General features: G+C 50.3%; 1 protein-coding gene across 1 annotated transcript in view; it reads right to left on the minus strand.

The window, feature by feature from the left end:
- Positions 1 to 21,490, minus strand: part of LOC119962331 (receptor-type tyrosine-protein phosphatase-like N) — a 296,288-nt gene that overhangs the window by 33,847 nt on the left and 240,951 nt on the right. Inside the window, exons 11-12 of the mRNA XM_038790310.1 lie at positions 19,686 to 19,883; positions 17,455 to 17,602 (exon numbers count right to left, since the gene is read on the minus strand). Coding sequence (XP_038646238.1) covers positions 17,455 to 17,602; positions 19,686 to 19,883 — 346 coding nt within the window. The remainder of the gene's footprint in view (positions 1 to 17,454; positions 17,603 to 19,685; positions 19,884 to 21,490) is intronic.

A 21,490-nucleotide genomic window follows, 5' to 3' on the forward strand; every position in this document is an offset into this window, starting at 1 on the left:
TTTTCTCCTCCTCACACATCCCAAGGTTTATTGTTTTGCTTCCAAATTTTGTCCTCGATCCCGGGTTGCTCATCGATGGATTTCGCTCGTGACCTCCCCACATTCCCAGCTGCAGGTTCATCAATAACTAACTCTTTGGGAGCAGGAGGGGGCCATTCAGCCCCTTCAGCCTGTCCCACAATTCAGTGAGATCGTGGTTGAGCTGTATTCTATCTCCATCTAACCACCTTGGCTCCATATTTTCTTAGAAACACAACGATTCATTCAGCTAACGTCTACTGCGTTTTTGCGGAAGAGAGTTCCATGTTTCTACCACTCTTTACACGAAGGGTCCGACATTTAATGTTATGCCCCTTTCTACTACGCACCCCCACCAGCGGAGGAAGTATTTGTCTATCGATTCTATCAATTATTTTAAACCCCCTCAGTCAAATCCCTCCCACTGGATTCCGAATGAATATTGTTTCCCCAGCACAATACGCCTGGATGAATGGCATCATTCATGACTTTGTGACTTTTCAAAGCATCGAACAGTCAATGCGTGTGTTAGAACTGTGGTCCCAGTGGAAGGAAATGCAACGGCAAATAACACGCCACAAAAAGCTGTGGATAGTGCCCAGATAAACTGATTTGAGAAGTTGGTTAGGGGACCAATATTGGCATGGGCATGGGGGAGAATGCCCCAGTTACTTTTCAAAGCAAAGCCATGAGATATTTTACACCCACGTGAGATGGTTGGTTGGGCCCCAATTTAATGCCTCACCTGAACGATGGAGCACCTGGCAATGCATCACTCCCTCAGGACTGCGTTGAGAGTGTCAGCCTAGATCTTGGAGCGGAGTGGGTCTGGAATCTTTGACCGTGAAACTCAAGGGGCGAGAGCAGTACTCAGTTGAGACGAGAAAATAAATCGCAGCCAACCCCCCCCCCCCCCCCCCCCCCCCCCCCCCCCCCGGCAAGGACGAATGGCCGCTAATTCGAATGTCACAGAAGAGGAAAAGTAAATCAGAAGCAAAACAGCGTTTGGCAATCTGTTGCTTCCTCGAAGCAGTGTGGTGGACATCCCACAATCCTCAGCATGATTATTACGGATTTAGGGCCTGATCTCAGATTCTCTCTGGAGTACAGTCGCTCCCACAAGCAGCCTGACAATCGTACTTTTCAGACTGAACCAGCCATGAACACACCTCAATAACAACAAATTCTTAGGCTTACACAACCCACATTCCCGTCTTTGGTGGTTCTTTTTTTTCATGAAATATTTTTATTCTCCTCCTTTTTCACATTTTCTCCCAAATTTACACCCACCACCAATAAACAATAATCAGTAACAAATATGTCAATCCCCATATCAATAACAACGATCCCATCCTCCCACCAAACATCAGCCCGCGTGTTCACATAAACAAATGACAAAAAGGAATCCGGGATTACCCATAGTCACCATTGACACATACAATCCCCCTCCCTCCAACCCTCCCACCCACAAGCCCCAATTAATGTTCGATGTTATCCAGTTCTTGAAAGTGCATAATGAATAACGCCCATGAATTGTAGAACCCCTCCATTCTTCCCCTCAGTTCAAACTTAACCTTCTCAAGAGTCAAGAATTCCAACAGGTCCTCCCGCCACGCCAGGGCACAGGGTGGAGAGGTTGATCTCCAACCTATCAGGATCCGCCTTCGGGCGATCAACAAGACGAAGGCTGCGATATCTGCATCCGCCCCCGTTTCCAACCCTGGCTGGTCCGACACCCCGAATATGGCCTCCCGAGGGCCCGGGTCCAGTTTCACATGCACCACTTTAGAGATTACCCTGAACACCTCCTTCCAGTAATCCTCCAGCTTTGGACAGGACCAAAACATATAAATGTGATTAGCGGGGCCCCCCCACAACGCTCACACACATCTTCTACTCCTTCAAAGAATCGGCTCACCCTCGCCCTTGTGAGGTGTGCTCTATACACCACCTTCAGCTGTATCAGCCCCAACCTCGCGCACGAGGTGGAGGCATTTACTCTCCGGAGCACCTCACACCAGACCCCCTCCTCTATAACCTCTCCCAATTCTTCCTCCCACTTCGCTTTGATCCCTTCCAGTGGTGTCTTTCCTCTTCCAAAATCACTCCGTAAACCGCTGACACTGTCCCCTTGCCGTCCACACCTCCTCCAGCAATGTGGAGGCCGGCTCCACCGGGAAGCTCTGTATCTCCTTTCTGGCAAAATCTTGAACCTTTATCTAAACATTTCTCCCTGCTCCAGCCCATACTTCACTTCCAGCTCCTTCAATCCTGCAAACTGACCCCGAAGAAACAAATCTTTTAGTGTCTTAATCCCCTTCTCCTCCCATTTCCGAAAATTTCCATCCCACCTCCCTGGCTCAAATCTGTGGTTCCCCCGAATCAGCATTTCCCTTGACCCTGCCCCCAACCCAAAGTGTTGGCGAAACTGACTCCAAATTCTCAATGAAGCTATTATTACCGGACTCCCTGACTGTTTTGTCTTTGGTGGTTCTTAATCTCTTTGAGATAGTCCAGCAAAGGCGAGGCCAGAAAGGAATTGATAAGCTGTGTATAGAATATTTGTTGCCCTATTATGTATTTTCTTTTATTTCCTTTTCTTTTCATGCACTAACTGATCTGTTTGAGCTGCTCGCAGAAAAATACTTTTCACTGTAGCTCAGTACACGTGACAATAAACAAAAATCCAAATGTAAAAGATCAATTTTTGAGATCGATATTTTTGGGTCAAGTTGACTTTTACTGGTAATGATTTGGAGGGATTGACATGCATGCTTGATTTGGCTCCAATGTGAGAGTGGAATAAAGTGGAAACCAAGAACATTAAAGAATTCATGTTAATTCTCTGATATTTGTTTACTTTATAACATCACAAACCTTTCATCCAACACGATATTAGAACCTTAGTTAGGCCACACTTGGGGTATAGTGTTCAATTCTGGTCGCCACACTACCAGAAGGATGTGGAGGCTTTAGAGAGGGTGTAGAAGAGATTTACCAGGATGTTGCCTGGTATGGAGGGCATTAGCTATGAGGAGAGGTTGAATAAACTTGGTTTGTTCTCACTGGAATGACGGAGGTTGAGGGGCGACCAAATAGAGGTCTACAAAATTATGAGGGGCATAGACAGAGTGGATAGTCAGAGGCATTTCCCCAGGGTAGAGCGGTCAATTACTAGGAGGCATAGGTTTAAGGTGCAAGGGGCAAGGTTTAGAGGAGATGTGTGAGGGAAGTGTTTTTACACAGAGGGTAGTGGGTGTCTGGAACTCGCTGCCGGAGGAGGTGGTGGAAGCAGGGACGATAGTGACATTTAAAGGGCATCTTGACAAATACATGAATAGGTTGGGAATAGAGGGATACGGACCCAGGAAGTGGAGAAGATTTTAGTTTAGACGGGCAGCATGGTCGGCACGGGCTTGGAGGGCCGAAGGGCCTGTTCCTGAGCTGTACCTTTCTTTGTTTGTTCTTTGTTCTGATATAAATATTCTTTATTCATGCAAGGGATGTGGGTGTCGCTGGGCTGGGCCCATCCCTAACTGCCGGTGAACTGAGTGACTCGCTCGGCCATTTCAGAAAAGTTAATCGTCAGCCACATTATATTTATCACAATGCAATAACTACAATACTTCACACTGAAATCCTCCAAAGCCACTCTTCAACCCCCACAACAAATCGACTCATCCTGGTCTTGGTGAGGTACCCCCTGAACAGCAACTTGAGCTGTATCGAGCCCAGCGTTGCACCGGATGACGTACCTGCGGAAGGACTCACTCCTCCTCCCAAAATCGGTCCCAACTCTTCCTCCTACCTTCCTTCCTCCTTCATCTCTTCCACCGAAACCTGCTGTTCCCCCAAGATCTGTCCATATATCCCAGAAGTGCTGCCCACTTCCGACCCCGCACAGGAGTGCGTGTTCTCCAATAAATGGATGGCGGCGCTACCGGGAATGTCGGGAATATCCTCCGAACAAAGTCCCATCGCTGCCGGAACTTATCCCCCCCTCCCCCCCCAAATCCTGCTTTCTCATTCAACTCCTCCAAGCTAGCAAACCACCCCAATCCCTCACCCTCTCCAGCCCCTTATGTTTCCACCCCCCCCCCCACATGTGGCATCCCACCTTGACACCGCCCTCAACTTAAATGCTGACCGAGTTGCCGCCATATTTTCAAAGTGGAGACTACCACCGGGTTCGAAGAATATTTCACCGGATTAAACGGCAGAGATGCCACTGCCAGAGCCTCCAAGCTGGACTCTGTGAACAACCCCGACTCCATCCGCACCCAAAGTAGCTTCCTGGTCCCCACACCACCCCAACACCTTCTCCCCATTGGCCGCCCAATAATAAAACATCAAATTTGTCAGCGACAACCCCCCTTCCCCTGCCTATCCCTCTGGAGGATCTCGCTCCAGATCCGAGGAGTTCTCCGCGCCCATATGAAGCTCGTTATGAGCCATTCCATCCCCAGGAAAAACGACTTAGGGAGAAAAACTGGGAGGCACTGAAATAAGAGCACAATTCACGGCAAGATATTCACCTTCATGGATTGAACCCGACCCGCCAGCGACAGCGGAAGGCTGCCCCACCTCTGTAGATCCTCCCTGACATTGCTCGCCAGGTTAGTGTAGATCAATTTGCAAAGCCGTGCCCATCCCGTGCCACCTGGACCCCCAGATACCGGAAAATAGTCCCAGCCAGATCGAATGGCAGCCCCCCCACAACCCAGCTCCTCTTCCCAAAGGATTCACCACAAAACACTCCTCTTCCCAACGTTTAGTTTGTACACCAGAGGAACCGAACCGTTGTAATAGACCCATGGTATCTGCATAACCCAGATGTGTGACATCACACCGATAACCACATAGACTGAGCCCAAAACAATCTCGACAGGTACGCCCTCAGGTACTGAGGCTACCCAATCTGGACAAATCCTCAGATTGATTATGTTGGTCCCGTACCGCCCGGCAGAGAGGGTAACAAATGCATCCCGGTCGGCATCAACACTTTCAGTAAGTAAGTAGAAAACCTTTCCACTCAAACCAATACGGCCAAAGTCACGGCAGATATTCTATTGCAGCAAATCCTCACGAGGTGCCGATCTCCCCCCATGGTATAGATTAGGACCAAGGCCCTCATTTCATCGCCCAGGGGAACGCAGGAGGTGATGAACCGATTTGGGATCAGTCAAAAGTTCCACATTGCGCATCATCCTCAGTCCAGCGGGATAGTGGAAAGGCCGGACCGCATCCTCAGTCCAGCGGGATAGTGGAAAGGCCGGACCGCATCCTCAGTCCAGCGGGATAGTGGAAAGGCCGGACCCTCAGAGAAATGGGGCTGAGTTCTCCACTGTCGGGATTCTCCGTTGCGCCAACAGCGCCACCCACGCCAGGGGGATTTCCCCACGGCGTGGGGCTGCCCACAATGGGAAACCCCACTGGCCGGCTGGTTATGATCCGTAAGACCGTCCAGCAGAATGACCACACCTGGAGCAAAGTCCTGATAGTGCGGAACTCAGATTCCAGCCCACCGGGTTCACCCCCTACCCCCCCCAATCCCCATGTGCCCGTGGCAGGGTGACCCATCAGAGGGATCGAACCCCTGCTCGGGCTGGATTGATCAGAACCCAAGCTCGACACCGCAGTCCAAACACTGCTGGGAAGCTGCATAACTGGGCAGCAGCTGTTAAAATGGGGGACAGGAAGGAGTGGAGGAAAGCTTCCCCCGATGGCAAGGTGGACCCTATCGAGTATGAGGTGGGGCAGAAGGTGATGCTCCAGGTTTTTCTGCCCGGCGCGTTCCTATCCCCCAGACTGGTGGGACCCTACTCGGTGGTTGACAAGGCGAGCCTACCCGTTTACCGGCTCGGACGGATTCCGGGAAAGCCGGATAGCGTCATGTGAACCAAATGAAGGCATTTGGCTGCCAAAACAACTCCCGCCTGTACCACGTATCGCTGGAAGGTATTGAGTCAGCAGCCCCCAGCCCCTATCCCTAGGGCTCGAACTCTGATCCCTGCTGTCAGTTCCATCCCTGCAGACCCCAGGCACGGAACTGCAGTTAATGGCCTGAAGAAGGAAGAAACGAGCTGTGATTAAGCCACGTACTCTCAGGGGCATCTGGCACTACGATCCCGGAAGCACCTGGCACAGTGAGGCAGTGGAAGAGCAGGTCCCGTGTAACTGGAGACCACCCACTCAAATAAATCACCACCTCAGAAGGAGTACAGGGGCCAGGATTCTCCGAGCCACTACACCGCCGTCGCGCTCGGCGTGGGGGCGAAGAATGGGCGTCAGCCCCACGATCGGGTCCTAAGCTGCTCTCGCAATTCTCCGGGGACCAGGCCGGGGGCCATTGAAAGAGGCCCCGTGGCGATTCTCCGCCGACAACTGGCCTGTTTCCCGCCGGCGTGGTTCCACACGGCGGGAGCTCGGTGTGGCGGCTGTGGACTCAGTGTGCAGCCGTCCTGGTGGGGGGCAGGGCGATGCATCACCGGACGGGGTGGGGGGGGGGGTGGGGGGGGGCCTCCAGGATGGCCAGGCTCGCGATCGGGGGCCACCGATCGGCCTGCGCGCACGATCTCGGGGGAAGGGGGGGGGGTGTCTCTATATTGTCGGGGCCGGCGGGCGGTGTGAGTCCGCCATGTTGCGCGGACCTGCGGCCGGAGGTGCAGGGGCCCGTATCTGCAGCCGGAGCTGCGTGGAGCACTCCGGGGCCCTGCTAGCTCCCTGCAAAACGGAGAATCACTCTGGACTTTCTCCAGGAAAGTTCAGAGTGATTCGCGCCCGTTTTCTTGTGGGTGGGGGGACATAGTCCCATTTCAGAGAATTCCGCCCAGGGGCTCTACCGTCCCTAATTGTAAATAGGAGAATGTACGGTGTTTGTTTCACTTTTACAAAGAAAACCCTGGGCCCTGCGACAGGCCCCTTCTTTTCTTTCCCTTGATACTCACTTTCTTCTTTAATTTCACTGAGGAAAATCTCCGTCAGGCAGCCGCAGATATTGGTTCTACTCAATGAATCTTCCATTGGGCACAGGTTTCCCTTGACCTTTATATGAGCTCGTTTGCTATTCCCTTGTGAGGACTATGTCTAAACCTCCACGAGCTTCCACCTGCAGTGTTCAGGCTGTAAATTCCCTCGAAACCCTTTGGTCGGAAACCTATTCTTATCTTCATCGTCTTGTCATCGTCTTAGGTCATTCCCTGTGTTTGGGTTTCGCTGAAACCTACTGTTCTCTTCTAGTCCACACCACTTCCGCTTCAGCCACTCTGCCTTGTGGAAAAGCCACAACTCATCGTCCCAGGAGTGCAGGGGGCAGCACGGCGGCGCAGTGGATTAGCACTGCTGCCTCACGCCGCCGAGATCCCAGGTTCGTTCCCGGCTCTGGGTCACTATCCATGTGGAGTTTGCACATTCTCCCCGTGTTTGCGTGGGTTTCGCCCCCCCACAACCCAAAAGATGTGCAGGGTAGGTGGATTGGCCACGCTAAATTGCCCCTTAATTGGAAATAAATGAATTGGGTACGCTAAATTTATTTTAAAAAAGAGTGCAGACAAATTAAACTTTGGTGCCAGATTCTGGGATCAAATAACAAAATCCATGGCATAACCTAAATTGGAAATCAATTGATATTTTCAAGGGAATTAGTAAAGAAAAGAGTGTGACAGTTTCTGGTGGGAGGCATAATGGGGAGAACAATCAGATTGTAAGGGATAATAACAGATGCTCCCTTGATCTCTCTCTGCAGAATGGATTACACACTTCAAATGAAATGAAATGAAAAAATGAAATGAAAATGGCTTATTGCCACAAGTAGGCTTCAAATGAAGTTACTGTGAAAAGCCCCTAGTCGCCACATTCCGGCACCTGTTCGGGTAGGTTGGTACGGGAATCGAACCGTGCTGCTGGCCTGCCTTGGTCTGCCTTCAAAGCCAGCGATTTAGCCCAGTGTGCTAAACCAACTTGTGGTAGGGTTCCGGGGATTCTTCACCTCCGAATGGACACAGGGACACAAGACCCAGAGAATAAAGAACCGGCAACAGGAAGGTTGAATGAACCTACCCTGGGTCCTTGCAGTTCAACCCACCCACAGGTCACGGGCGAATGTGAGGATGGTATTCCCTATTTCACCAGCCTCACAATGAAGCTGCTCCACTGGACGAAGGAACAAATGCGGCAGCTGGATATAGAAACCGTGATCTGGAGCCGCAACCAAGGGATATATTAAGGATCTAAAAATGTAAAAAAATATTCATCTGTGTTTTTTTTGTCTTTAACTGTATTTCCCACAGTTTATTTTGTACATATGAGCAGTCTAATTTTGTATTTATGATGTGCACAGAGTGTATATGTTGGGTTGGGATTAGGATTATTTTCCGGAGATTCTGCTACTTGCCCATTCGGGAATTGATTAGAGCTGTGTGATCTGGTTCATTGACTGGATCACGATTTCAAGGTGAGAGGGGGAAAGTTTAAGGGAGATGTGCGTGGAAAGTTTTTTACGCAGAGAGTGGTGGGTGTCTGGAACGCTTTGCCAGCGGAGGTGGTAGAGGCGGGCACGATAGCATCATTTAAGAGGCATCTAGACAGGTATATGAACAGGCGGGGAACAGAGGGAAGTAGACCCTGGAAAATAGGAGACAGGTTTATATAAAGGATCTGGATCGGCGCAGGCTGGGAGGGCCGAAGGGCCTGTTCCTGTGCTGTAATTTTCTTTGTTCTTTGGCTGTGGTAAAATGGCCAACAGCCTAAATCTTAGGCCTGACACAGAATTGGACACTTTATGACTGGAACTCCGACCCAGAACAGGATGGGAACAGGATTACGCATAAACCGTCGCCACGCCAACGATAGCTATGTTACCAAATGTTCCTGTGATTTGCTTTCAGATGCTATAATTAACAATGCGGAGTGGCAAAAGATCTAAACTAGAGCATCAGGGACTGCAGAGTCGGGGGTGAGCAGATTTAACCTCCGTCAATTTAGCTAAATGATACAAATTTAAGGAGAGGCAGGAACAGACAAATCTGTCGGTGAACAGACGCAAATGGTGCCAGGACATAGTGATCTGGCTGCTGGAAAGCACACAGGGTCCTCAGCTTTATAAACAGAGTTACATAATCCCAAAGAAGGCGTGTTAAATCTATAAACATTGCTGGTTAGGCCCCTGCTGGCGTATTGAGTTCAATTCCGGCTCTCGCACTTTGGGAAGGGCTTGAGGGCCTTGGAGAGAGTGTGTGGAGGAGTTTTGCTATAATAATCGCGGGGGCGAAGGTTTTCAGTTAATGTGGACAGACTGGAGAAGCAGGGAGTGCTCTAGAGCAGAGAAGGTGAAAGGGGCGATTTGACATTCAAAATGATGACCGGTTTTGATAGAGTAAATGGGGAGAAACTGTTTCCACCTGCAGGAGTGTCGGTGACCAGGGAAGGAGATTTTCAGGAATTGGCACAAGGACCATGTAACCCCGCTATCCAAAAAGGGAGGTAGAGAGAAAACAGGGATTTATAGACCAGTGAGCCTAACGTCGGTAGTCGGGAAGTTGCTGGAGTCAATTATCAAGGATTTCACAGCATTTGGAAAGCAGTGGTGTAATCAGACCAAGTCAGCATGGATTTCCGAAAGGAAAATCATGCTTTACAAATCTACTAGAATTCTTTGAAGATATAACTAGTAGGGTTGACCAGGGAGAAGCGGTGGATGTGGTTTATTTAGACTTTCAGAAGGCTTTCAACAAGGTTTCACATAGTAGATTAATATGTAAAGTTAAAGCATATGGGATTACGATTGTGTCTTGAGATGGATAGAACACTGGGGTCAGCAAACAAGAAGCAAAAAGTTGGAGTAAATAGGTATTTTTCTGATTGGCAGGCTGTGACTAGTGGGGTACAGCAGGGATCTGTGCTAGGATCCCAACTGTTCACATTACATAGTCATGCTTTGGAAGAGGAAACTAAATGTAGTATTCCCAAATTTGCAGATGATCCTAAGTTGGGTGGGAGGGTGAGCTGTGTCCAGTTACTAGTGGTGTGCCACAAGGATCTGTTTTGGGGCTGTTGCTGTTTGTCATTTTTATAAATGACCTGGAGGAGGGCGTAGAAGGATGGGTGAGTAAATTTGCAGATGACACTAAAGTCGGTGGAGTTGTGGACAGTGCAGAAGGATGTTACAAGTCACAGAGGGACATAGATAAGCTGCAGAGCTGGGCTGACAGGTGGCAAATGGAGTTTAATGCAGAAAAGTGTGAGGTGATTCATTTTGGAAGGAATAACAGGAAGGCAGAGTACTGGGCTAATGGTAAGATTCTTGGTAGTGTGGATGAGCAGAGAGATCTCGGTGTCCATGTCCATAGATCCCTGAAAGTTACTACCCAGGTTGAGAGGGTTGTTAAGAAGGCGTACAGTGTGTTAGCTTTTATTGGTAGAGGAATTGAATTTCGGAGCCATGAGGTCATGTTGCAGTTGTACAAAACTCTGGTGCGGCCGCATTTAGAGTATTGTGTGCAGTTCTGGTCGCCACATTATAGGAAGGATGTGGAAGCATTGGAAAGGGTACAGAGGAGATAAGAATGTTGCCTGGTATGGAGGGAAGATCATATGAGGAAAGGCTGAAGGACTTGAGGCTGTTTTCGTTAGAGAGAAGAAGGTTAAGAGGGGACTTAATTGAGGCATACAAGATGATCAGAGGATTAGATAGGGTGGACAGTGAGAGCCTTTTTCCTCGGATGGTGATGTCCAGCACGAGGGGACATAGCTTTAAATTGAGGGGAGATAGATATAGGACAGATGTCAGAGGTAGGTTCTTTACTCAGAGAGTAGTAAGGGCGTGGAATGCCCTGCCTACAACAGTAGTGGACTCGGCAACACTAAACGCATTCAAATGGTCATTGGATAGGCATATGGACGATAAGGGAATAGTGTAGAGGGACTTTAGAGGGGTTTCACAGGACGGTGCAACATCGTGGGCCGAAGGGCCTGTACTGCGCTGTAATATTCTATGTTCTATGAGGGACGCAGAGATGCTTGAGTGGGATTTGGACAGGCTGAGTGATAATGGCAGATGCAGTATAATGTGGATAAATGTGAGGTTATCCACTTCGGTAGCAAAAATAGGAAGGCGTATTATTATAACAGCTGGCTTGTAATGCAGAACAACGCCAGCAGCGCGGGTTCAATTCCCGTACCAGCCCCCCCAAACAGGCGCCGGAATATGGCGACTAGGGGCTTTTCACAGTAACTTCATTGAAATCTACTTGTGACAATAAGTGATTATTATTATTTGGATGGCTGTAAATTGAGAGAGGCGGATACTCAGCGAGACCTTGGTGTCCTCATGAATCAGTCGCTGAAAGTAAGCGCGCAGATACAGCAGGCAGTAAAGAAGGCAGGTATGTTGGCCTTCATAGCGAGAGGATTTGAGTATAGGAATAGAGATGTTTTACTGCAATTGTATAGGGAGTTGGTGGGGACACACCTGGAGTATTGGTGCAGTTTTGGTGTCCTTATCTGAGGAAGGATGTTCTTGCTATGGAGGGAGTGCGGTGAAGGTTTACCAGGCTGATTGAAATGAAATGAAATGAAAATCGCTTATTGTCACGAGCAGGCTTCAATGAAGTTACTGTGAAAAGCCCCTAGTCGCCACATTCCGGCGCCTGTTCGGGGAGGCTGGTACAGGAATCGAACCGTGCTGCTGACCTGCCTTGGTCTGCTTTAAAAGCCAGCGATTTAGCCCAGTGAGCTAAACCAGCCCCTGGGATGGCGGGACTGTCATTGGAGGAGAGACTAAATCGGTTAGGATTATATTCATTGGAGTTTTGAAGTGTGAGAGGGGATCTCATAGAAACTTACAAAATTCTAACAGGATTAGACAGGGTAGATTCAGAAAGAATGTTCCCGATGGTGTGGAAGTCCAGACCTCGTGGGGGGGGGGGGGGGGGGGGGGGGTCATAGTTTGAGGATAAGGGGTAAACCTTGTAGGACTGAGGTGAGGAGAAATTTCTTCACCCAGAGAGCGGTGAATCTGTGGAATTCATTTCCACAGAAAGTATTCAATCTAGACCAACCGCCTGTATGCTTCTATACCCTGTCTGTTCATGTGCCTATCCAGGTTAGCCTTAAAGGTCGCTAACGTATCTGCCTCAACCACCTCACTTGGCAGTGCATTCCAGGCCACCACCACCCTCTGTATAAAAAAAACTTCCCCCACACATCTCCATTGAACCTATCACCTTGAACTTGTGCCCCCTGGTAATTTTCAATTCCGCCCTGGGAAACAGCCTCCTTATCTATACCTCTCGTAATTTTATAAACTTCGATCAGGTCGCCCCTCAGCCTCCGTCTCTCTAGGGAGAACAATCCCAGTTTATTCAATCTCTCCTCATAGCTAATACCCTCCATACCAGGCAACATCCTACTCTCTCCAAAGCCTCCACGTCCTTCTGGTAGTGTGGTGACCAGAATTGGGCACTGTATTCCAAATGTGGCCTCACCAATGTTCTATGTAATTGTAATCTAATTTGCCAGCTTTTATACTCCATACCCTGTCCGATGAAGGCAAGCATGCCATAGGCTTTCTTTACCACCATTTCCACCTGTGCTGCCACTTTGAAGGAACTGTGGACCTGCACGCCCAGACCTGAGATCCTAGGGTTTGGGATCTAAATATCCAAGGATATATGTCCTATTGAAAGGACAGGCAGATGGGCAAAGGGGGAGGGGTTTGCATTGTTCATAAAGAATGAAGTTAAATCAATAGCAAGGAGCGATATAGGATCAGAAGGCATAGAATCTCTGTGGGTAGAGTTGAGGAATCGCAAAGGTAAAAAGACCCTGATGGGAGTTATGTACAGGCCCCCTAGCAGTAATCAGGAGGTGGGGCAGAAAATAAATCAGGAGATAGAAAAGGCATGTAAAAAAGGCAATATTACAATAATCATGGGGGACCTCAATATGCAGGTGGACTGGGAAAATCAGTTGGTAATGGATCCCAAAAAATAGTATTTATGGAATGTCGAAGAGATTTTTTTTTGGAGCAGCTTGTGACAGAGCCGACTAGGGGACAGGCAATTCTGGATTTGGTGATGTGTAATGAGGCAGACTTGATTAGGGAATTTAAGGTGAAGGAACCCTTAGGGAGCAGTGACCACAATATGATAGAATTTACCCTGCAGTTTGAGAGGGAGAAGCTGCAATCAGATGTAACGGTATTACAGTTAAATAAGGGTAACTGCAAAGACATGAGGGAGGAGCTGGCCAGAGTTGATTGGAGAAAGAGCCTAGCAGGGAAGACAGTGGAACAGTAATGGCAGGAGTTTTGGGGGGGCACAACAGAAGGCACAGGAGGCACAACAGAAATTCATTCCAAGGGAGAGTAAACAAGGGGGAGGACAAGGCATCCATGGCTGACAAGGGATGTCAAGGACAGCATAAAGGCTAAAGAAAAAGCATACAAAGTGGCGAGGATTAGTGGGAAACCAGAGGATTGGGAAGCCTTTAAAAGCGAGCAGAGGATAACTAAAAAAGCAATAAAGGGGGGAGAAGATGAAGTACGAGCTAGTAATATAAAGGAAGATAGGAAGAGATTTTTTTTCAAAATATAAAAGGTAAGAGAGAGGCAAAAGTAGACATTGGCCCACTAGAAAACGTGGCTGGAGAAGTAATAATAGAAAACAAAGAAATGGCAGACGAACTGAATAGTTACTTTGCATCAGTCTTCACGGTAGAAGACACCAGTGGGATGCCAGAGCTCCAGGGGAACCAGGGGGCAGAGGTGAGTGCAGTGACCATTACTAAGGAGATGGTTCTGGGGAAACTGAAAGGTCTGAAGGTGGATAAGTCACCTGGACTGGATGGCCTACACCCCAGGGCTCTAAAAGAGATAGCTCAGGAGATTGTGGAGGCATTGGTGATGATTTTTCAGGAATCACTGGAGGCAGGAAGGGTCCCAGAGGACTGAAAGGTGGCTAATGTAACACCACTGTTTAAGAAGGGAGGGTGACAGAAGATGAGAAATTATAGGCCAGTTAGCCTGACTTCGGTCATTGGTAAGATTTTTAAGTCCATTATTAAAGATGAGATCGCGAAATACTTGGAAGTGCATGGTAAAATAGGACTGAGTCAGCACGTCTTTGTCAAAGGGAGGTCGTGTCTGACAAATCTGTTAGAGCTCTTTGAGGAGGCAACAAGCAAGTTAGGCAAAGGAGAACCAGTGGACGTGATTTATTTAGATTTCCAGAAGGCCTTTGACAAGGCCAAATCACTGAGTGTCTTTAAGACAGAGATAGATAGGTTCTTGATTAATAAGGGAATCAGGGGTTATGGGGAGAAGGCAGGAGAATGGGGATGAGAAAATATCAGCCATGATTGAATGGTGGAGCAGACTTGATGGGCCAAGGGGCCTAATTCTGCTCCTATGTCTTATGGCCTCATCTCTCTGTGTGTCTATGCTCCTGATGGTTCTGCCATTTATTTTATAGCTCCCACCTGAATTGGATCTACCAAAATGCATTACCTCACATTTATCCGGGTTAAATTCCATCTGCCATTTCTCTGCCTAATTTTGCAGCCTATCTATATCCTGCTGTTTTCTCTGACAATCTTCATCACTATCCACAACTCCTGCAATCTTAGTATCATCCCCAAACTTGCTAGTTAGACCCGCTTCGTTTTCTTCCAAGTCATTTATGTATAGTACAAACAGCAGGGGTCCCAGTACCGATCCCTGTGGAATACCATTAGTTACAGACCTCCATTCGGAAAAACACCCATCCATTGCTACAGTCTGTCTTCTATGGCCAAGCCAGTTCTGGATCCATCCAGCTAGTTCACCCCTGACCCCATGTAATCTTTTGCACCAGCCTGCCATGAGGGACTTTATGAAATGAAAAATGAAAATGAAAGTCGCTTATTGTCACAAGTAGGCTTCAATTGAAGTTACTGTGAAAAGCCCCTAGTCGCCACATTCCGCCGCCTGTTCGGGGAGGCTGGTACGGGAGTTGAACCGCGCTGCTGGCCTGCCTTGGTCTGCTTTAAAAGCCAGCGATTTAGCCCTGTGCTAAACCAACCCCTTATCAAATGCTTTACTAAAGCCCATATAGACAACATCCACAGCCCTCCCCTCATCAATCATTCTTGTCACCGCCTCAAAAAACTCAATTAAGTCAGTGAGAAATTATGTCCCTCGTTCAAAACCATGCTGTCTGTGTTTGTGAACAGGATTGGTCAGGACAATAGACAGAATTCACTCATTCTTCTCTAAGAACTATCTGACAGATGGAGACAGGGGTTGGGTGGGTAACATTATTTCAGTTTAAGAAGAAAAGTTACCACTAACCAAACTGAGGCATTAATGTCTTTCTCACTCTATTGATACACAGACGGTGGGCTCCAGTGACCAGGGTCGGGATTCTCCCCTACCCGGCGGGGCGGGGGTCCCGGCGGGAACCACTCCGGCATTGGGCCGCCCCAAAGGTGTGGAATCCTCCGCACCTTCAGGGGCTAGGCCAGCCCCGGAGTGGTTGGCGCCCCGCCGGCTGGCGGGAAAGGGGCTTGGCGCCATGCCAACCAGCGCAGAAGGGCCTCCGCTGGCATGAGCGTCAGAGCGTGCTGCCATCATCCCCATGGATGTGCAGAGGGATTTGCTTCCGCACAGGGAATGGCGGAGGACCACGGCCTCAGGTGCGGAACAATAGAGTGCCCCCACGGCACAGGCCCGCACGCGGATCGGTGGACCCGACCGATGGGGGCAGCTCCCGGGGCCAGATCCCCCCGCGACCCCCCCAGGAACCCCGGAGCCCGCCCGTGCCACCAGGTCCCGCCGGTAAGGGACCTACTCTAATTTACGCCGGCGGGACTGGCAAAGAACGGGTGGGTCTTCGGCCCGTCGCGGGCTGGAGAATTCGGTCAGCCCTGGCGCCCATTGAGTTGCGCCGGACCCCGCCGAGGCAGGCAAAGCGACTTACGCTGGGGCAATTTCTGGGGGGGGGGGGGGGGGGGGGGGGGGGCGGGAGAATTAGGAGGCCAGCGGGGGCGGGATTCACGCCAACCCCCAGCGATTCTCCCACCCGGCGGGGGTTCGGAGAATCCCACCCCAGGTTACAATATGGAATCACACAATGACATAGCACAGGAGGCCACTCTGCCCATTATTTTTTCTTTCAAATACTGGGCCAGCATTTGTTGCCCATCCCTAATTGCCCTTGAAATGAGTGTCATGCTCGGCCTTTCAGAGGAGGGCAGTTACGAGTCAACCACGTTGCTGTGGGTCTGGAGTCACATGTAGGCCAGACCGGGTAAGGACGGCAGATTTCCTTCCCTAAAGGACATTAGAACATAGAACATTACAGCGCAGTACAGGCCCTTCGGCCCTCGATGTTGCGCCGACCTGTGAAACCACTCTAAAGCCCATCTACACTATTCCCTTATCGTCCATATGTTTATCCAATGACCATTTAAATGCCCTTAATGTTGGCGAGTCCACTACTGTTGCAGGCAGGGCATTCCATGCCCTTACTACTCTCTGAGTAAAGAACCTACCTCTGACATCTGTCCTATATCTATCTCCTCTCAATTTAAAGCTATGTCCCCTCGTGCCAGATATCACCATCCGAGGAAAAAGGCTCTCACTGTCCACCCTATCTAATCCTCTGATCATCTTGTATGCCTCAATTAAGTCACCTCTTAACCTTCTTCTCTCTAACGAAAACAACCTCAAGTCCCTCAGCCTTCCCTCATAAGATCTTCCCTCCATACCAGGCAACATCCTGGTAAATCTCCTCTGCACCCTTTCCAATGCTTCCACATCCTTCCTGTAATGCGGCGACCTGAATTGCACGCAATACTCCAAATGCGGCCGCACCAGGGTTTTGTACAGCTGCAACATGACCTCATGGCTCCGAAACTCAATTCCTCTACCAATAAAAGCTAACACACCGTACGCCTTCCTAACAACCCTCTCAACCTGGGTGGCAACTTTCAGGGATCTATGTGCATGGACACCGAGATCTCTCTGCTCGTCTACACTACCAAGAATCTTACCATTAGCCCAGTACTCTGCCTTCCTGTTATTCCTTCCAAAATGAACCACCTCACACTTTTCTGCATTAAACTCCATTTGCCACCCCTCAGCCCAGCTCTGCAGCTTATTAGTGAACCAGGTGGGTTTTTACAGCAAACGATGATAATTTCATGGTCACCATTGCTGAGACCAGTTTTCAATTCCAGATTTGTTAACTGAATTTAAATTCCACCGGCTGCCGTGGTGGGATTTGAACCCACGTCCACAGATCAAACGCTGGGTCTCTGGAATACTGGCCCCGTGGCACAACCATGAGGCCACCCTTCCTCCCAATGTGCCTGACAGGAAAGACTACCCCCCCCCCCCCCCCCCCCCCCCCCCCACCTCGGTTCTGTCCCGAAAAAGCACAGGCAATCTCTCACACATACAAGGGACAAAGTTGGGATTTCGGCTCTTTTTGACGTTGACCTCACTCTGTCCAACAGCGCAGGAGTTAGGTTCGGCCTGGTAGGCACACAGAGCCTCCCACTCTTTGTGCAAACGGTCCTTGATCTTCAGGTGGTCTTCCATGTACGCCTGCAAAAGAAGCAAAAGATGTTGAAAGTTCCACTGTATGTCACAAAGGCGGACGAGGGGGTGGGGGGTGGGGGGAGAGTCACAGCTGGGCGTCCCTCAAAGATGTGAAGGGAAAGTGAGGAGAGGCAGTGTGAGCTAAACAGTACAATTTTAAAGTAGATCCAGCAACAGGGAGAGTCGATGACACAAGGACCCGGGGATTTAAGGTTTGGGACGAATACTGCTGAGGGGGTGTGAAGAAAAAGTATTTTTACACCGTGAGTGGTCATGGTCTGGAACATGCTGCCTGTGAGGGGGGGGGGGGGGGGGGGGGGGGGGGGGGGGGGGGGGGGGGGTGAATGTGGAGACCATCAGCGATTTCAGAAGGAAATTGGATTAGCATTTGAGGGAAATAAACTGGCAGGACTATGGGGGTAGAGCAGGCGGGAGCTGGCATGGACCTGATGGGGTGAATGGTCTCCATCCTTGCAGCAATGACTCAATCAGACCTGGGGATACAGGCGCATAAATATTTAAAGCTGGTGGGTCAAGTTGAAGAGGCCATTAAAACTAATTACAGGATATCTTGGCTTTATTATAGGAAGGATGTGGATGCCTTGGAGAGGGTACAGAGGAGATTTGCCAGGATGCTGTCTGGAATGGAGGGCATGTCTTATGAAGAAAGGTTGAGGGAGCTAGGGCTTTTCTCACTGGAGCGAAGAAGGCAGAGAGGTGACTTGATAGAGGTGCACAAGGTGATGAGAGGCACGGATAGAGTGGATCGCCAGAGATTTTCCCCCAGGGTGGAAATGGCAGTCACGAGGGCACAGCATTTTAAGGTGATTGGAGTAAGGTACAGGGGAGATCTCAGAGGTCGGTTCTTTACACAGAGAGTGGTGGGTGTGTGGAATGCACCGCCAGCAGAGGTGGTGGAGTCAGAGTAATTGGGGACATTTAAGCGACTCTTAGACAGGCACATGGACAGCAGCAAATTGAAGGGGTGTAGGTTAGGTTGATCTTAGATTAGGATGTGGACAGCACGGTAACACAAGTGGTTAGTACAGTTGCCTCGCAGCTTCAGGGTCCCAGGTTCGATTCCCCGCTGGGTCACTGTCTGTTGCGGAGTCTGCACGTTCTCCCCGTGTGTGGGTGGGTTTCCTCCGGGTGCTCCGGTTTCCTCCCACAGTCCAAAGGTGTGCAGGTTAGGTGGATTGGCCACGCTAAATTGCCCTTAGTGTCCAAAAAGGTGGGATAGGGCTACTGGGTTACGGGGTAGGGTGGAGGTGTGGGCTTGGGTAGGGTGCTCTTTCCAAGAGCTGGCGTAGACTCGATGGGCCGAATGGCGTCCTTCTGCTCTGTAAATTCTATGATTCGATGATAAGTGGTCTGCACAACATCGTGGGCCGAAGGGCCTGTACTGTGCTGTTCTATCTATATTAACATTATAGATAGCAGGGGCAGCATGTGGCGCAGTAATTAGCACTGGGACTGCGGCTGAGGACCCGGGTTTGAATCCCGGCCCTGGGTCACTGTCCGTGTGGAGTTTGCACATTCTCCCCCTGGCTGCGTGGGTTTCACCCCCACAACCCAAAGATGTGCAGGTTAGGTGGATTGGCCAACGCTAAATTGCCCCATAATTGGAGAAAAAATAATTAGCTACTCTAAATTAAAAAAGCAAAACATTGTAGGTAGCAGATGAGGAACATTTCAGCCACGATAGAATGGCGGAGCAGATTTAATGGGCCGAATGGCCTAATTCTGCTCCTGTATCTTATTAATGGAGGAATGGAAGTTACGCTAAATCTTGAGGTCTCCTCCTCTGCTCCCCTTCCCTCACTCCCAACCCTTATTTCTCCCAACCTCCACCTGATCTCCCATCCTTCCCTCTCTCCCCCTTCAACCCTCTCGTCTCCTATTCTTCCTCCCCACTCGCACAAAACCCCACCCCACCCTCACTTTTGTTATCTCGCCCCTGCCGCCCCTCCTCCCATCACCACCACCCCCCTCACCCCCCCCCCCCCCACCTCACCCCACTCCCGCTATGCTCTGCCTCGACCAAACCCCAACGTTCTTCCCTCCCTCCAATTCCATGCAAGTGGCTTACCAGGATCATGTGACCGGTGGAGATGTCCATGTTGGATTGGACGGGCTCCTCGCACCAGGAGGGGGTGCTGTTGTGGGAGCTGGGACTCGCCTGCGGAGCGTCACTGAACTGAGATGATACGCTACTGACCCGAGATGTGTCCACCGTCTCTGTGCGGGCATAGGACGACTTAGCCGCCATGTGTTGTCGGCACAGTTCCTGTCGAGAGGAACAAGAACAAGTTGTTTCCTTTTGTTTCGCTATTCTAGACCTCGCATTACGTAATGAAAAAGGGCCAATAAATAACCTTGTTGGGAAAGAATTTTTCGGGATGATTGAGCGCAATGTGATAGAATTTTACGTTACGTTTGAAGAAGGTCAAACTGAAGGCAGGGTGTTAGATTCGAACGGAGGCAATGATGAAGAAACGAGGGACAAATCGACGGAGGTGAAAACCCCAAAACTCCAGTCAACCGTGGCTGAAAAGGAAGTTCAGGAATGTATAAGATTAGAAGAAAAGGCTTCCGGAGTTGCCAGAAATAGCAGTAATGTCATGAGGATTGGGAGGTTTTTAGAACAGAGCAAAGGCCCAGAAACTGACAATGAAAGAGAGAGAGAGAACAGAATATGAATGGAATCGTGCAAGAAACATAAAAGCGGACTGTAAAAACGTCTATAGGTGTGTCAAAAGGAAGCGTTTGACAAAGACAAATGTGGGTCCGTTACAGGCAAAGAATTCATAATGGGGACTAGAGGACCGGCAGAACGGCCAAATAATTGTGTTGTGTCTGTTTTCACTATACAGGAAATCTCCCAGATGTAGAGATCCATGGGACTAGGGGGCGGGATTCTCCAATCCCGCGGCAGCGTGTCCACCCCGTCGTAAACGCCGTTGCATTTTCCAACGGCATGAACAGCTGCTCCCACGTCTAACGGTGCTGGAGCGGTTCGCGCCACACCAGCTGCAGATCCCGGAGCGGACTGTGCGCCGCGGGTTCCGGACATGCGCAGTTACGCTGGCGCCAACGAGGACATGCGCAGTGACATCTTTCAACGCGCTGGCCCCAACGCAACATGGCGCAGGGCTACAGGGGCCGGCGCGTAGGAAAGGAGGCCGCCAGCCACAGAGGCCGGCCCACCGATCGGTGGGTCCCGATCACGGGCCAGGCCACATCGGAGGCCCCCCCCCACCCCCCACCCCGGGGTCAGACCCCTCCTCCCCACCCACAGGCCACCACCCGACCCTTACACGGCGAGGTCCTGCGCGAGGCGCAGAACAGGTTAGAACAGCGCCGGCGGGACTCGGCTCTTTACCTACAGCCGCTCGGCCCATCCGGGCCGGAGAAGTGGCGGGCCGGCCGCATAGAGCGGCCCCGGGCCAACCACGCCGACGCCGATTGTGCCGATTCTCTGCACTGCGGAGAATCGCGGGCCGGCGTCGGGGCCCATTCGCGGGGATTCTCCGGCCCAGCGCGGGGTTGGGAGAATCCCGCCCAGGGAGTGCAGTGATCTGCAAATCTGAGTGTATGGAAAAGGTTAACATAAATAAGCAACAGCTCGCTAACCACTAGATGGCAGCACCAGGTTTGGGTATAAAAGATAAATTCGGAGAGAGTTCCCGCCTCTTCGTGTTAGGAGTGACTAGTGAACAGAGTTAGAGAGACATAGCTTAGTGTGCATGTGCAGTTAATCATCATTATATAAGGGCAGCACGGTGGCCTAGTGGTTAGCACAACCGCCTCACGGCGCTGAGGTCCCAGGTTCGATCCCGGCTCTGGGTCACTGTCCGTGTGGAGTTTGCACATTCTCCCCGTGTCTGCGTGGGT

The sequence above is a fragment of the Scyliorhinus canicula genome, chromosome 2 (genome assembly GCF_902713615.1).
Source record: "Scyliorhinus canicula chromosome 2, sScyCan1.1, whole genome shotgun sequence".
In the NCBI taxonomy this organism is placed as follows: Eukaryota; Metazoa; Chordata; class Chondrichthyes; order Carcharhiniformes; family Scyliorhinidae; genus Scyliorhinus; species Scyliorhinus canicula.